The 16,888-nt window shown below is 46.2% G+C and overlaps 1 protein-coding gene across 3 annotated transcripts in view; it reads left to right on the forward strand.

The window, feature by feature from the left end:
- The first annotated feature begins 688 nt into the window (after positions 1 to 688).
- The window catches only part of TMEM184B (transmembrane protein 184B), a 30,604-nt gene continuing 14,404 nt past the window's right edge, over positions 689 to 16,888 (forward strand). For 2 of the 3 annotated variants that reach the window (XM_038153524.1, XM_038153525.1), the window contains exons 1-3: positions 6,830 to 6,852; positions 13,571 to 13,831; positions 16,120 to 16,285. In XM_038153524.1, coding sequence (XP_038009452.1) covers positions 13,631 to 13,831; positions 16,120 to 16,285 — 367 coding nt within the window. In that variant the 5' untranslated portion in view covers positions 6,830 to 6,852; positions 13,571 to 13,630. Of the gene's footprint in view, positions 868 to 6,829; positions 6,853 to 13,570; positions 13,832 to 16,119; positions 16,286 to 16,888 lie in introns of those variants that run through there. The other variant, XM_038153526.1, reaches the window with a different exon arrangement.

Here is a 16,888-nt window from a genome sequence, read left to right on the forward strand (position 1 = left end):
AAATCCTCTTTTCTGTGAGAAAGGGGAACGTGTCCTGTGTATGGGACAGCACTGCCCTCCCTGTAGCGTGGTGGAAGCAGCAGAGCTGTGGTCTGGCAGGGTCCAGGAGCTATGGGGGTGTTTGGGGCAGGAGTTCTGGCCTGGGACAAAATGGAAATGCGCTGCCATTTTGGGGCATGTGTGGTAGCAGCTCCGTGTCTGCTTCAAGATGGGCCAGGGGCCTTCCAATGCAGCAGGAGAAAAAGAGAAAATCATCAACCCTATCGCGGGTAGGATGTCGCCTCCTTTTGCTAACACAGTCGTATTAAACGTTCTAGGGTGTGGTGCATTTGCTTTCTTTCTTCGTTCGGCTTTTGTGGTTTTGGTTTGCTGTTTTTGGTTTTTTTTTTTAGACTTGGAGTGCCTTGTTCAGACTTGAGTAGAGGCACGTAGACTTCCAACACCGCTCTGTGAATTTGTTTCACTCGGGGGTCGGGGGAAATCGGCGCTGAGGTCGGGTGGAAATCTGCCTGGGGGAGGCTCTTCCTGAGGCCGGTCCTGCCTTGAGGCGCCCGGGCGGGCGGGAAGAGCTGCGGGCCCGCCCGTGTGCCCGGCCCGAGACGCGCATGCCTCCGCCCGCCGCTGCCCCTTTAAGAGAGGAGCGGTGACGTCACCCTGTTCCCCCTCCCCCGCGGGCAGTGGGCGGCGCGCGCGGTGCCGTGCGCAGGCGCGGAGGGAGGGCCGGGCCGGGCCCGGCGTCGCCATGGGCTCCTGAGGCCTCCGCGCCCCCGCGCCGGTGCCGGCGCCGCCCGCGGGGCAGCGGGCAGGGCCCGACCCGACCCCTCCTCGCCCCACCGGGCTGGGCCGCGCCCGCCCGCCCGCTGCATGGTAAGACGTGGCGCGCGGGCCGGGCCGGGCCGGGCCGGAGGGGCCGCCCTGGCGCGGGGCTGGCTCGTTGAGGCGCCCACGAACTCACCTTGCGCCCCGCGTCGGCCCGGTGTGGTCGCTATTCCCGCTCCCCCGCAGTTCCTCCTCCCGTTCCCCGGCTTGACCCGCGCTACTCTCCCCCGTCCCCGCTCATCCCTCCGCCCGTTCCTCCCCCGGTGTGCGCCCCCTTCTCCTCAGGGCTGCCCCCGCCATTCCCCCTCCGCGCACATTCCTCCCGCGTGGCCTCCAGACCGACGCACACGCCGCCCACCCCCGCGTCTACCCACAGCCTCCCAGCGCAGCCCCCAGAACCTCGCCCCCACCCCCGGTGCAGCCCATCCGATTCCTTCCTCTCCCTCCTTCCCCACAGGCTGTCCCTGCTGCAGCTGTTCCGCTCTCCCCGTGCATGCACACGCACCAGCGCAGCCCCCTCGTTCCCCAGCGCTGTCACGCTCTTTGGTGCCCTTGGGTGGGTGCCACTGTCCGCACGGGTGTGTCTGGTCCGGGGTGGGCTGGGAGCTCAGCAGACTGCAGTAACGCGGTGGGCACCAGGTTTGTGTTTGCTTGGTTTCCTTTGGTTCGGACTGGGTGGACTGACAGCCGCCTCATGGATACGCTGGTGTGTTAGGTGCGTGAGGTAGGTGTGTGAGGTGCCTGCGTTCTCTTGCTCTGTAGGTGAGTTGTGGTGGGTCTTGTTCAGGTGCTCGTGGTGTCTCGGAATCTCAGTTGTTCTGTAAGGGCTGAATTCAGCCTTGGCAGCTGCAGCTTGTAGTGGAAGGAGGGCTTTGAAGGAACGCGTGCGGAACTGAGTCCTGATGAATTGTGGAAAGGGACTAGAGTGATTTCAGGGACAGCTCTGTGAAAGCTGCCTGGAACACTCTGAAGCTGTCAAGAGTGGGCGGAGAAGGAGGAGTGGGAAATCTAGAGGAAATCTCCTGCTTACAGAAAGTTTGAAATTGTTCTTGACATGCAAGGAGCTTGAACAGGAATAATTATTGAAGACATAAAGACAGGTTTCCCCAGAGAGAAGACTGTTTACCTCTGTTAAAGATAAAAATAGAAGACATTGATCAATAATGGAGCAAAGGCTAATAGAGTGAATAGAAATGGCTTTCCTATCCTGAAAAAAAAAAGAAAACAATCAATAAAAATGTAATAGAGCATACATCCCACTAACACAGACTTGGCTCTTCTAATACAGCAGTTAACTGTGCCTTTGAATGTGTGTTGCTGGATGTTACCCTTTGGTCTAAGAGCTTAGCAGCCTCCCAAAAAGGAACAGAGATTTCTCTAGAAATGTCCATGGTTTTCAGGTTTCTAATACTAAAGGTTTGTATTTGTGTGATACTGCTGGCAAAAAAATAAACTTTCATACTTTTAGGATATTGGCTAAATACTAAACAATAAGGGCTTTGGGAGAGCTTTTCTTACGGTGGAGGTATCCCAGAAAGGCCTACTTCAGGCTTTCTTTTCACCATCATCCCTGAGAAAATGGGCTTCAAAGCTGCTCTGGTCTAGGGAAGCAGGTTTTTAGGTCCTTAATACCATCATTCTTAGAGTTGTGCAGTAAACCCTGGGTGGCATGGAAGCAGCAGGTGGGTGCCTCTGCATCTGGAGCAGGAGGGATTTGGTCTTGCTGTAAAATGCTTGGGAAGCCTTACTGGTGAAGTCAGCGTTTCTCACCAGCTCAGTGGTGCTGGCAGATGTTTTTCTTTCTGATGCACTCAGGTCCCTACAATCAGTTCAGAGTACTGAACACGTGGAGCAAGGGGATGAGCCAACCACTCCCAGGCACTGGGCTTTTGGTTTGTCTGTCTCCTTAGGACACGTGGCAGTCAAAGTTCTTAGATAAACTGGTCAGAAAGTGAAGTTCAGTGTGACTGGCTGGTCTGGCATAACAAAAGCATTCTGAGCTGTCTGGTCTCTAACCATTTGACAGAATCCAGCTAGCAATCTGCCTTGTTCTCTGTCAGCTTCTTTGCCTGTTTGCTGGTAGCAGGCTGGGAGGTGAGCTTTGGCAGTTGTGGGGTTAGGATTCTTTTCTTCTCATGGATAAATGAAGGGTGGGTGGGTTTTTTTCCTCGCACAAAATAGCTTCCAAAACACCTCCTTCCCCTCAAAAAAGGTAGTCCCTTTTTCTACCCAGTTCTACTGCTGCATTAAGTCAAGCATCTAATAATCGTGTTTTGGTGTAAGATGACAACCTTTTAATTTCCGTGTGTGGAAGTTATCCTTCATTCCTTCTCCCTTCCTGTTTTGGTTTCGTTTTTAATTGGCTGATGTTTACACTGAGGGAGATAAATTGTTACCTGCTCCTTCTAGCAGAGGTGCCTGTTTCGTTTTCCAGCAGCTCTAAGGATGTCTTTGAGCTCTTGCAGCAGTGTCTGGTGGAAGCAGTGAATTCCTGAGGAGATGTTTGTTGTTTGGTCCTAGCTGCTTCAAGAGCCCAGTGTTGTATTGAATGAAGTTTGAAGTAAAACACGAAGTTTCAAATCAGACTTGCTGATTCTGAAGTGCCGTTGGTATGACTCATTTTCTCAGTGTTTCCAGCCTAAAATTGAGGAAACCAAGGAAAGCAGTGAATGTACAGGTTGGTCTGTCTACAATATGATGAGGACAGCACAGCCTCAGAGAGAAATTGCATTTAACCTTTGTACTGTTGAGTTTTCTAGTACACGCCTGCTGCTGGCTGCCCATGTAACAAAGCAGCTGGGTGTTACTGAGCGGCCCTGGCTGGGGGCAGAAGCTCTTCTCTGCTTTAGAGTTTGTGATTGATTGTGCTTGTCAAGGCCCTGGAAATTTGAGGTGCCGTACAGAATAGCACTGGGTTGGAGTTTTGTGTGCTGCTTTGCCCAGCTGTTTGCTTGGAGCGCTGTGTCTGTTGTGTGCTGTTCTCACTTCTTCCCAGACTCATTGGGGTTTGCTTTCTTGTGGTGGAAGAGTGGTTTCCTGTCAAGACATCACACCCTGCCAGAGTGCTAGGGACTCTGAAAGCAGTTTGACACTGTGATAAGATGGATTGAAACACTTAGCTAAAACAACTGTAAAATATTACAGTGCTTGAGCTGAAAACACCCTTATAGTAAGGAATTTGGGTTATTTTTTTTCTTCCTTTCCCTCATCTCCCATTTTTTTCCTGGGGTTTGGTGTTTTTTGGTGTTTTTTTTGGTTTGGTTTTTTTTTTTTTTTTTTTTTTTGGGTTTTTTTTGTTGTTTTGTTTTGGGTTTTTTTGGGTTTTTTTTGTTTTGTTTTGTTACCCCCCTGCACGGACTACTTTTGGGGAGAGCAACTGGACTTGTTTTCAGAGCAGCAATTCCCCTTTTGGAAGGGAAATTCTGCCAGATAAAGCCATGAGTTGCAACCACCCTGCAGGAGTCTCACCTCAGTCTCTCTCTTCTAAGAGGAGGCAGGGGCTGGAGTACTTGCTCATAGCCAGGTTCTCTCTCTTTAAAAATCAGGTCAACCTCCATGGGGTTTTTGTTTCTGGTGGTGTAAGTAACATGACTGGGAAGGCAACAGAGCAAGCTGTGTCCAGGGAAAATACAGTGTATAGGCAAGCTGCTCAGGAGCTTTGCTGTATCTGGGTTTGACCAGGTCTTTATAGCCCCCGAGGGGAATAATTCACAGGAACCTGAAAAGGGAAATAAATGACGTTCTACCTGCAGTATTAACCCATACAGTACCTGGATATTTTTCTCCCCACCCTCAAGTCTGTCTCTGTATTGAAAGGATGGAAGGATGGGAATATTGCTATTATTATCTTAAAGTCACAGTGCTTGGGAGTGTGATGATAGTGAAAGGATCTGTTATTTGAGGATGTTGTGTAATGAAGAGTGACCAAGAGCATAGAGAGTTGGTGTCACGGCCTCACATTTTTTGTGTCTAGCCCCAAAGTGTCCATCTCTGCCTGGGTATTTTGTACATGTGGCCCCCAATCAACTCGCTAGTAAAAAAAGAAATCTCTCTGATTCAGCAAAGAAAATGACTGCAACATGTTACACAGTGCAACAGTGAGGCTTCAAGAAGGAGATGGGATGAAATGATACCTTAAAAGCTGACCTTGCTGCCCCAGTGTTCCCTCCTCAGGCTGCACAACATGACACGGATGCTGTTGGAGGCTGCTGAGCTGATGGCTTGGGAGCCTGCAGCTGCCTGGTCTCCAACACAGCTACAGCCTCAGCAGCGGTAATGTGGCTGTGTCTCTGTCCAGGTTACTTGAAATGAACAGGGACAAGTCAGTCACTTCAAGAGGCAGGTTCGAAGTGAGTGAATTTCTCTTCCTGGTTCACCATATCTTGTCTCTTCCTTGCACGTTTTGCTATGAAAGACTGGTTAGTGGTGGGTGAAGCTATTTGCAGCTATTTGTCCTGTCAGCTGAGAGTGACTTCTCTCCTCCTCTAAACTCTCCCGACTTACAGACTTCCTTTCCCCCCTCCCAATGACTTTGTGATGGCACTGATTTTACAAGACTTAAGACAAAAGTCATTCATACCAATTCCCTTTCAAGTAACTTCATGCAACTGCATAATTTAATGTCAGTGTGTCTGGAAACATTGAGTTGAAGCTTTGTCCTTTCTTTAAGTGTGCACCCTCTCAGGTTGATGCTTGGTGTGATTTTTTTTCTGTATAGAGAAGATGCATTGCTGCCGATGGCTTTCGGTATAAAGAGACACTCATGAGTCCAGGAATATAAAGGTCCTAATTTGGCTTTCAGAACTTTGCCTCTGTGGTATTTTTATTTTTCTTGATGGAGTAGCAGGGCAGGAGAGAAGTGTGGAGGGGCTAATGTTAGATAGGAGCAATGAATTTAGAAGTTCATGATTTTGGGGAATTAGGAAGGATGTTTGTGTCCTATGTCCAGAGGTTTAGAGAAAAAAAATTAAAAAAAAGAGCAACAAACTACAAACAAAAATAAGCCAATCAGTTGTTCCTGCAGCAATAAGAAAATGGCTTTATAGTGAGTGTGGCCTTGTGTGCTTTGTTGAGAATCACTGATTTTACTCCTGCAGTGTTCACCACTGCTACATGTCTGCATGAGAGAATGATTGCTGGGGAAGTCAGATGTGCCATTGCCCTCATATGCACCACTAGGCACACTTGCCTAGACCTGTGATAAGGTGTCTGGGTTCTTCCAGCTCATTTACTTGCTAAATTGAAGTGTGGATCTGATCTGATAGATTCTATGTGTCATCTTCTGGGTGGAAAAGTATACTCCAATGTATTAGAAAACCTTCCTTTGTGTGTGACTGCCACAAGTTCAATACTTTTCCATGCTGCTGTAGAGTTTGAGTTCTGATTCTACTTAAAGAAACCGTATAAATACATACTTATAAACCATATAAAGAAACCATATAAATACATACCCTGTGGTGACTTTAAAACTGTTGTCTACCCCGTCTTGGCACTCAGAGGTGGGAAACAATGAACGCAAGTGTTGGTGGAAAAAGTTCTGATTTCACTTTGTTCTTGAGAGTTTGGAAAATAAAATGCAAACATCCTCTGTCATGTGGGATGCAACTGTTTGCAACACACCCTTTTTTCTTCTTGCCTCTTTCCCCTCTGCCAGTCGCAGAATATCTTTACACTCGTTCTGTGTTTCTCCCCTGGGAGCAGAGGGCTTGCCTGGTTTGTGTGGAGTTGTGCTGTTGGGAGTATGGGAAAGGGATGCTGTGCGTGCCCTAAGCGTGTTTGATCCTGTTCTCGAAGGAGAGAAGGTTGGGGAACATTCCTTCCCCTCCTCTCCCTCCCCCTTTCTCTCTTTTTCCTGTCTCCTTCCAAAAAAGGGACTGGATGTTAGATATTGACCTATCACAATGTGGGTCAGTCCACAAAAAAAAAAAAAAAAAAAAAAAGAGGAGGGGGGGAGGAGGGCTGTGCAAGTACAGTGAGACAACAGAAATTAATAGAGCAGAAAAAAACTCTGGAAAGAAGAGTGCATGGCTCAGGGTAAAAGGGTTTTGTTGTTGATTCTGAGTTTTCTAATGGCGCATGGGGAGGGGAAGCTTCTCTTAGGATGACTATAGGGTAGCAAAATGGGTGGGGGCTGTGTGAGCTGCAGGTGCAGAAGATTTTTGTGGCATTCTCAGATTTTAGTTTCCCTAAAATGAGGAACATAGGGGTGTGACCTTGTTGAAGGTTAAATTGTTTGTGTGTACAGTGCGGTCTTATGTGTATGCAGGCATGGGATCATCTCTTGAGTATGGCTTAGAGGGTGTGCACCTTGCCATGTGGTTTGGTCTGCCTTAGGTGCCTGACTCCTCTACCTTCTGCTTCTGAGCTAATGGCTCCCTGCTCCACTCTTGCTGACCCTACTGGTCTTCTGTCCCAGTGACACTTTCCCCTTGTTTCTCTGACTGTACTGACAGCTGTGAAATTGTGACTGGGGCATCTCTTCAGACTGTTCTCTCCTCTAAAGAAATAACACTGAGGAGAACTGCATTTGGATCTGCACTCGTTGTGCAGACAGACAAGCGCGTTAAGCTGACATGGGGTGCTGCAGCTGCATGTGTTTGTGAGTCTGCTGAGTGCCTGTCTTGTGACTGTGACAGCATTGCTCATGTGTGTTCAGAGTTACCCGTGTGTGCCTGTGTGTCAGGTGTGTATTGTGTGGTGACTTTTACCGACTTGAAGTTAAGAAAGCTTTGCCCAGCATGAGCAGTAAAATGTAAATGAGTTGTACCAGTTAAAATTGCATGCCAGGTCCCGTACTCAACTCCGATTGTTTTGGGAGTCCTGCTGGAGAGCTTAAAAATGCACTGCTGGGGCCTTTTAATGTCTCATAGCTAAGTAAACTAGATGCCACCCCAGAGAGCAAAAGCAATTTAAGTAATAAATGTAAAAGCATTTGATTTTTCTTGGATTGCTATCATTGATTTCAGCTGTACCAGTGACTCTCTTACTGTGTAGTGCTGTTTTGTCCTATCTACCTGCTCCTTTTCCTCTCTTTTGCCATTTCAGCTGGTGATGCCATCCCTTTGGTGTTGAAAACACCTCAGATTAACTATTTATCATATGTATCTAGCATAATATAAAGAGCTGGTCCCAGTTGGCAATTTTAGGCATTGTTATAATTAAAATGGTCTAACATAAACATTGAACCATTTTGTCCTGTGTTTTTGTATTCCTTATAAGTCTAAGGCACATTGTCAAAAACATTAAGCTTTCACTGATATAGAGCTCTTGATTGTGTCCTAATAAATGCAGAAAGTTCCGGCTCTGATTTATCTACTGCATGGCACTTCTGTATTGGCCTTTTTGGATCCAGAATAAAGATAATTTAATGGAGAAACTCTTGAAGAAATAAGAATTTGAGGGGAATGGGGAATGTTTTTGTGGTATTTTAACAAAGTTCAGTATGGTGGATATTTAAAGCAATGTAGGTGTGGAGTAGGTTTTAAGGAAGAACATTGTCTTGTCTCACAGCTCTCCAGGAGAACCTTGCAGCCAGGTTGTGTGTGTTTTTTTGTTTTGTGTCTTGTACAGCAGAAGGAGGCTTAGCTGTTAAGACTCTTTCGTGGGATAGCTTTGTGTATCATTCTTTGCTCACTTAGCAGTTTAGAAATTAAATACTTTCAGCCTCAGATGAGATGATCTATTTTAAAAACACAGATTGTTTTTGCAGATGGGAGAGAACAGCTTCTGAGTCCTGCTGTTTGGGGTTCTTTTCCTGTTGGCACTGGGGTAGGTCTTGCTCGGAGCAGGCAAACACCTCCTCCTTTACTAGATTGTGTTGGAATATTCAGATGTGCCCCATGGAACTGAAGGACCACTCCTGAACCTTTCTTCCCTCCTCTTACACCACTTTTGTTGCATCAGAAGTGAGGTTTTCATATTTATGTTTGTTTATGCAGAAATAGCTCCTCCTCAGTGGTAACATTTTCCATGCCTTTATGCAAGCCAAAAATGAAGTTTTTTGTTTTCACTTTTGCCACATCCTGTCTGTTTTCTGTTTTGAGTTTATTTTCAGCAGAAGAATCTGCCATGTTAGTGTTGGAGGTCTCTGTTTCCAAAAGATACAGGACTGGCAATCTGCTCTTGTGGAGAATTAGTGTGCTGTTTTTTCTGTGGATGCAGGCCATGTGGACACATCCCTGCTACTTTACATCTGTGTGGTGTCATTAAGAGAAGTGGTCCCCATGCCATTTGGAGCTTCTTCTCTATCAATATTTGTAACAGTGTTCTGCATCTCTGGGTTTTTATCAGGATAGTTATCTTGATAGAAATAGCACAGGCTATGTTTTGTTTTCTTTTTCCCTTCCTTGCATTGGGAGTCCCCCCAATACTCCTCAAGTGTTTTCAGAAGGTGTGTTAGATAGGTGTAAGAGGTACTAATTTGGTGTCTAAGCTAATGCCCTGGCAGCACAAGGCCTTGTCTTGCTCTAATATACATAACTTGTAATGACAGCTGGGCAGGAACAGGTGACAGCTAGTAGGGGATGGGGATGTGATCCCTGCCTTCCATGTTGGGAGGTGGTTGTGTATAGCCCTCAGCACTGCCAGAAACTTCTGTAACCCATGTAGAAGAATCATACTAGCTCTGATCCAAATTTCTTGTGGCCATCCTGGAATACACCTTACCTGTGTCCAAAAGTCCTGCATGTTTATGTAGATGTACTTTTATGTGTGCTTGTTTCCAGTTTCCAAAGTTTGGTGCTTTTCCAGGTCCCTGTTGTGGGCCTGTTATGTTGCAGGTTACCTGCGGGGGGAGCAAGGTAGTCACTTGGAGATGGGGAAGCTCCAAGAGTGAAATTTAGAAGTGTTGAAGTATTTTCCTTTGATATGTTTAGGAGAACTCTTCTAAACATAGGAGGGAGCATAAGCGTGCAAGGAACTTTACTCTTCCTTGAACTGAAAGCAATGATGAAACAGGTGGGAAGAGAAAACAGGATATGGCAGAAGAGTAAGAAATGTTTCAAAATTTATTATGCATTAGATTCGTTTGTATTGCATTGGTAATTCAGGTTTCCAAATGCCTCTAATTTGACATATGGTAATGTCAAGCGCTTTCCTCGTGGTTTGGTACCTTGCAGTGCTGGGAACTGTCTGGACAGAGAACAAAAAGATGGTTGTCCCAGGGAGCTTAAAATGCACAAGAAACAACAGAGAAATACAGCCAGCTGGGAGGAGCACCAGGAAAGAGATGACAGCCAGGAGGTGATGGAGGTGAATAGGGAATCGCTTTATGGCTCTTGGAAAGTACCTTTTTACCCAGGCATGAGAGTAAGCAGGAAAGTGTGTTGTGGTGCTGGCTTGGGCTGTGATGGAGGTGGGTGTCCAAGAAAAAAATGTCAAAACACATTCACAGTGTAAGAGGGAAGCTGCTGATACCAAGGTACTGGATCTGTAGCTTATCAAGGCAGTATTTTTGTTGTGACATGTTCCCAGGCACTGCCTTGTCTGGGCTTTTCTGGGCTTGTGTCCTGTTGCACAGTGGGAAAAGACATCTCAGAAGCAAGATGAGTTGCCACAGCCCACCCTCACAATGCTCTTTTTAAAAAGGCAGAAGAGGAGCTAACAGACTGAGCTGGTGGCAGTGAATGAGCTGAAATCCACTTTCCTGATTAATGCTCCAATCATCTGTGCTATTACCTGTTTCTTAAGCATAGACTGGAATTGCTCTTACAGCTTCAGCTTCTTGCATTCAGTAGAATTTCATAACAACAGCTTTGTGCACTACTTATACCTGTCACTGTAGCTTTGGTGTGTGGGGCTTGAGGAGATTAGAAGGGATAATTTGGAGGGTTTATGTTAATTTTGTGGATTTTGGAGTACATCATTCCTTCATGTTTCACTAGCAAGGAGAATGAACTGCAAACTGATGCATAGAACCAATAAAAGGTGTCAAGGAAATAAAATGCTGTCCTCAGGGGCAGCCCTGAGTGCTCATGAGCGAGCTGGTTTGTGGTTTCGGTAGGAGATGTAAGCCTTGTTTTGTAAGAGAGTTTGTATATTTTCTTTCAGAACACAGTGGTGGAATAAGTTATTAATTTCAATGGCTGTGTGAATTGAAGGGGATTAGGTGAAGAATGATGCACAATCCTGTAATTAATGGCTGTTGATGTATAATCACAAGGGGGCAGTGTTAAGATTACATATACAACTTCAATTTATGAGTGACGTTCCTTATGAATACATAATCCCTGTCATGACAAAATGCTTGTTGATCACTTTTTGCTGTTTTCACTTATTTTAAAATGAGTGCAGAGACACAGAAGAATTCCCTTTCAGATCTTCAGTTCTGTTGATGTTACTGCTGCTGCATTTGGGTCTCTGCTGCTGATGTGGTTTGATTAGCTGGAGTGTGGAGGTCCAGGTCCTGTTTCTTCTGGCACCCGTTGTCTGCTGTACAGATCCTCTCCCCCATGAACTTTTGGAAGGGCTTAGCAGCTTCCTGTCTTGCATAGCTCCCAAAGTGCACTGGGATGTGCAAGACTGCAGCTGGCTGGACTTTATTTAGAGCTAGGTTAACCACAGGTGCATCTGCTCTGATATCATTTTAGATGTGCCCTTCTTGAGCTTTGTGGAAGCACTCTCAGCACTGTGCGTATTCAGTTGCTTCAGAAGTTACTTGGGTAGAAATCTTTCTTTTAAAAGCAATAAAAGCTGCTAACTTGTGACATCTCCACCCAGCCTCCATCTCTCCAAATATTTAGATATAGTACAGATGATGGAATGTGTGTGTGCGTATGCTTAGAAGCTCAAAACTGAAGTTACATTTTCTGTACTGATCAGGACTGGAGAGGAATTGTCCTACTGTACATGCAGTTATAGAAAGCTGTAACTCAGAACAGGGATCTATTGGAAAGAACAAAGAAAGTTTGGCGATTAGTTTGTAAATTAAAGCACAGCACTTGTGCAGCTCCACCTACAGAAGACACGCTTAAACAAATCTGAGTGTTTCCCAGGACTTTTCTTTTTCCCCCATGGAAGGAAGCAGAAAGGAGGTGGAGAGTGACATGAGGTAACATCAGGCTGCTGCACGCTGGTGATACGAGTGTGTGTTTTGGAAAAGCCTATGCTAAAGGGGCCATTTTCATGCCTTAGCGTGCATGTGGAAAGGACTTGCTACTGGCACTCTGCTTTTACTGGGTACCTGTTCCCTAGTTTGTGCTGTGGCTGCAGGTGGAGCAGGGCTGGGGCAGTTCCTCTGTGAATATATGTTCTCTTTTGTGTTCTCTAACAACCTGTCAGTAGATAGTAGATGACAGATGTGTCCTTCCCTGGTGTAGCTGTAAAGTCTGGCAGTGGTTCATTGGCCTTTCCAAAGCCCTTTCCATCCACTGATCATAAAGGCCTGTGTAGGAGCAATGACTTGAGCTTTTATAGAAGTGCTCTTCTGAAAAATATTAGGAGGTTATCAGAAGGAGGCAGTATTATGCTTTTCCCTTTGATAGGCACATCAGAAGCAGCTCTTCTAATGGATAGAACCAATGGCTGCCTGCTTGTGATCTTGGTTTAAGTGGATTATCTTCCTACAATCCAGAGGTCACACTAGAGCCTGCTTATGACCAAATTGAAAATAATAGCTGCTTTAGATCTTAGACCTTCAAGAATTTGTTCCATTGAAAGAAGATAGCTTTTTAGCCAAGAAATAGCCAAGGGTCATGCTGTTTTGAAATCTTGCATATTCTTGTGTTCTGTATGTGTTTTTATGTGTCAGGTAGCTTTTAAAAGCCAGTCAGGTTAAATTCACATCATGTAGAATACAATGTAAAGTTAGTAAGATTAATAACAGGCTGGCTAAATGTACCATGCCATAGAAATTTTGGTAAAAGCATGACTTTTATGCTGTTCACGCTGTCAAAGTGAGAAGAGCTTTCAGCGCATATCCTTCAATGAGAGCGCTTTGGGCTGAGTGTGATTTCCATCGTGGCTGTAGGAGAGGTGGGCATTGCTTGCTGGAGGAATTAGAATATTTTTCCCCCTGCCACCTTCCTGCACAGGGATACTGTGGCACATGTTCTTGTTGCAGCTTGGCAGGCTAATCATGACAGTAGGACACAGCAGAATAGCCTGTACTCTTATGGAAAATAAAGATGTTAACTTCAGTGTGCCTGTCATCTTCCAGAAGGGATGGTTTAGATACTTCTGCCTGATCTTTTTACAAGGCTTGTGTAGTGATAGGACTAAGGGAAGTGGCTTTAAACTGAGAAAAAGTTAAATTAGATATTAGGAAGAAATTCTTCCGTGTGAGAGAGGTGAGACAGTGGCACAGGTTGCCCAGAGGACTTAGGGATGCTCCATCCTTCGAAATGTTCAGGGACAGGTTTGTTGGAGCTCTGAGCAACCTGATCTAGTGGAAGGAGTCCCTGGCCCATAGCACAGGGCTTTGAGCTAGATGGTCTTTAAGGTCCTTTCCAACCCAAACCATTCTATGATTCTTTGATCTCTGGTGAATGCTGTATTCATCTTATATATTTTTATTGCAGAAGGGTGGTGATGATGGCAGTGGCCAGATTTTATGATCTCTGGGGGGCTGTCAGAGATTCCCGAGTACCACATGATCTGTTATATCACAAGGGGTGGCAGTGGCAGACTTACCCAGGTCCTGTTCACAAAGCATGTGAGCAGCCTGGTGGAAGGCATGTGAGAGATGCAAAGTTCTATTACATTCCTGACTCCTTTCAGCTGGGTTCACTTGCTTTGTGGTTCTCTTCCCTGACAGGTCTTGGCCCGTGGGCAGCTCTTTAGCAATCCCAACTGGAACCTCACACCAAAAGGCACCATGATTATGATGACTGATGTCACTGCAGCCCCCAGATTGGGGTCAACTGCCACCACTCCAGCTGTGGCTCCTAACTTCTCCGGGATGCCAGAGGATGGCAGCCCCACGGCTGTGGAGCAGCCAATATTCCTCATGACCACTGCTGCTCAGGCTATCTCAGGTTTCTTTGTATGGACAGCTTTGCTCATCACCTGCCATCAGGTAAAACCCTGTCACTTGTACTTGTCATTCTTTCCTTTTCCCCACATGAAGAACAGACCATTTCCATAGTGTGAATAGAGAGGAAGCACACGCTTTAAAATTCGCAGGTGTAAAACATTTGGCCATCCCTTGAAGGTTTACAGAAAGGTGTGTTATCTTAGGTCGTCCTTTCACAGATCTTTAGCTGAATATTGCCATTTTTATTGTGTCAGCTGTTAGCTAAAAGATCCTAGTCACCTGTTGTTTGACATTCCTCCTTTGATCTGCTGTGCCAGTGGATTCCACAGGCTGAACTCTGCTGCGGAAAGGAGTAGCAGGAAATGTTTCATTTTAATTTTTCCCCCTCCCCTCTCTCTGGGGCAGGCGTCCTGGGAACCTGAGTAAGTCAAACCTTGCATCCTGTTCTGTACCTCTCTTTCATGCAGTTGTCATGTGAACTGAAAAATACAGTGGGGAAACACAAGCCTTGTTATTTATCAACCCATATTTTGTACCTGTTGGATTGTAGATTCCAGGGTGATGACTAGAATGTAGAAAAGTACAGCCTATTGATGGAGTACAGGGGCTAGTGAAGGTAAAAAATGGATTAGTCACAGATGAATAAGAGTAACACCTGCAGTTTCTCCAGCTTGGGTAACAATTACAAGTGCCATGGATCCTCCTGTCAAATTGATCACCTGCTGAGAGCAGGAAGAAATTTTCCGCTGCAGTATAACATTGCACAGTTAGGGATTAATGCCCTTCTCTGAAGAAACCCGTGGAGGTCAGTGCCAGAGACACTGTTGATTGAAACGCGCTGTTGTCCTCTTACACGGCAGCAGTTCCTGTGCTTTCCTAGGCGCATAAGCACACGGATCACAGGGCTCTTTTGACATCCCAAGGGCAAAGCTCGGAGTCATCTGAACTCTGGTGTCAGCTGTCTCTGTGCTGGATGAGATGTGTCACTGGGATTGTCGCAAGGCAAAAATATCTCTAAGGTTTGTTAGCTTATTTTCAACCTGTTCTCCTCAGGAAATGAGCTTTTTGTGAGCTCCTCATGGGTTAAGAAGAAGAATCAGAAGTATTTTTGAGCATTTCATAGGGAAAGGAAACAGAAGTATTTTTGAGCCCTTCAGTCAGTTTTGACCAGGGAGGAACAAGCAACAGACAGCTGGGGAGGCACAAGCCTCTCTCCCTTACAGTGGAAAGATGAGAGCGTATGTTTTTTTAGTCTCTGGAGAATCCTCACAGCACCCCAAAATGCAGGGTGAAGCTTCAAACAAATGCTTGTACCTCTTCAGGCGGCAGAATCAGTCAGTGGTGAGGCACGTATGTAATCAGCTGGCTGTTAGTAGTTCCAGCAGCTGGGACAGCAGCTCAGGGAGAATTGCTGTACAGAGGCCTTGCGTCTCCTGACTCCGTGGTCAAGAGAGTGTACCCACAAATCATGCTGAAGCTCTGCCCGTGTTATTAGGGCATTGCAGGGGTTGTGCTCATCTTCAGGGTGTGCTTGTGGTCAATACCTTTTCGGGGAGGTGGGTATTCTGTAAAAAAGCATCTTAGCCATCATTAAACCCCACACCTAAGGAACTGTGAGTGGTGGGAGCAGGAAGGGTGGAGATGCTGTGCTCCCCCCAGCCAGTGACTTAGAGAGATCGGCATGTGTGCAGTCAGACAGAACAAACTGTGTGGTTCCTTGAGCACACTGCATGAGCTCAGTGCTCCCTTGATGGCTGACCCTTTGTGGCTGTGCTGTCGCCCGTGTACAGAATAACACCTTTTGAGCAGATGGGCTGTAGCTTATCAGCTTTGGGATGTGCTATAAAGGGCTCTCTTAGGTTGCTTCAGGTGAAAGTCTAGAAAGCATCCAAAACAGCCAAAAGTGTGAGTGTTCACAGCAAGCGTGCCCGCACCTTCTCTTTTCAGAGAAAAGCAGCCTGCAGTATAATGAATCTTAGGTACTTAAAAGAGGATAGCAGGAATGTAGAACTGATGGCTGGAAAAAAAGGTATGAACAAAAAGAATGTGAGCAAGGTTATGTAAAAATAAATCAATTCCCTATAAGAAACTAGATTAGAAATGCCTCCATTTTCCCTCTCCTTCCCCCTCTCTGCAAACTAAGGGTTGCTGTATCAGTGCCATACGATAACAGTGACTTGTCTTTTTTGTTCATCACCTTGAGGCTGCTGGAGGCAATCGAGAGGTGATTTAGTGAGTTTGTTTTTCCTGGCCCAGTTCACTCTCCAGTTCTACTTTCTCCTCTCTGCTCCATATACCGCTGATCCTGGTCTCCCCTCTCCGTCTCTCAGATCTACATGCATCTCCGCTGCTATAGCTGCCCAAATGAACAGCGCTACATCGTTCGGATCCTCTTCATTGTGCCCATTTATGCCTTTGACTCATGGCTCAGTCTCCTGTTCTTCACCAATGACCAGTACTATGTTTACTTTGGCACAGTGCGGGACTGCTATGAAGGTAAGGAGGGGTCAGACAGAAAATGGGGGGGTGGGAAGTCTCTGCCCTGAGAGAACTTTATTTCTGGTTGAAAACAGCATTTCTGGAGAGAGCATCGCTGTCACCTACTGAATGGTGTACCTAACTGGATGACCATGGCTTGCTCAGTGACTGAAAATCATAGAATGGCAGGATGGTTTGTCTCAGGATGGACCTTTGAAGATCATCTAGTGCAGCACCTCTGCCATGGGCTGGGACACCTTTCACTAGATCAGGTTGTTCAAAGCTCTGTCCAACTTGACCCTCTCCTTCACTGGCCTCTGAGCATGAACCTTCCTTCCAGGGTTCTCTAGAGACTTAAGTTTATGGTTTTCTGGGGTCCTTTGCTTCAGGAATGTAAAAGATTTTGGTGGAGCCAAAAAATCTGATGGTATCTGGGTGTTAGAAAGTGACATATTGCTGAGCTCCTGCATCTTTTAACAGCACTTAGCAGCCAGACACTGCTTTGTCCTGTGTTCCTGGTGCAGCTTGTTAGCAGTGTATTCTTCTGGTCCCATCCTGTGGCCAGTTGTGTGCTTGCACAGTGGCCACGTGCTGGGGCTGGTGAAGTGTAAAGTGCTTTGG

Source organism: Motacilla alba, chromosome 1A (genome assembly GCF_015832195.1).
Source record: "Motacilla alba alba isolate MOTALB_02 chromosome 1A, Motacilla_alba_V1.0_pri, whole genome shotgun sequence".
Lineage (NCBI taxonomy): Eukaryota > Metazoa > Chordata > Aves > Passeriformes > Motacillidae > Motacilla > Motacilla alba.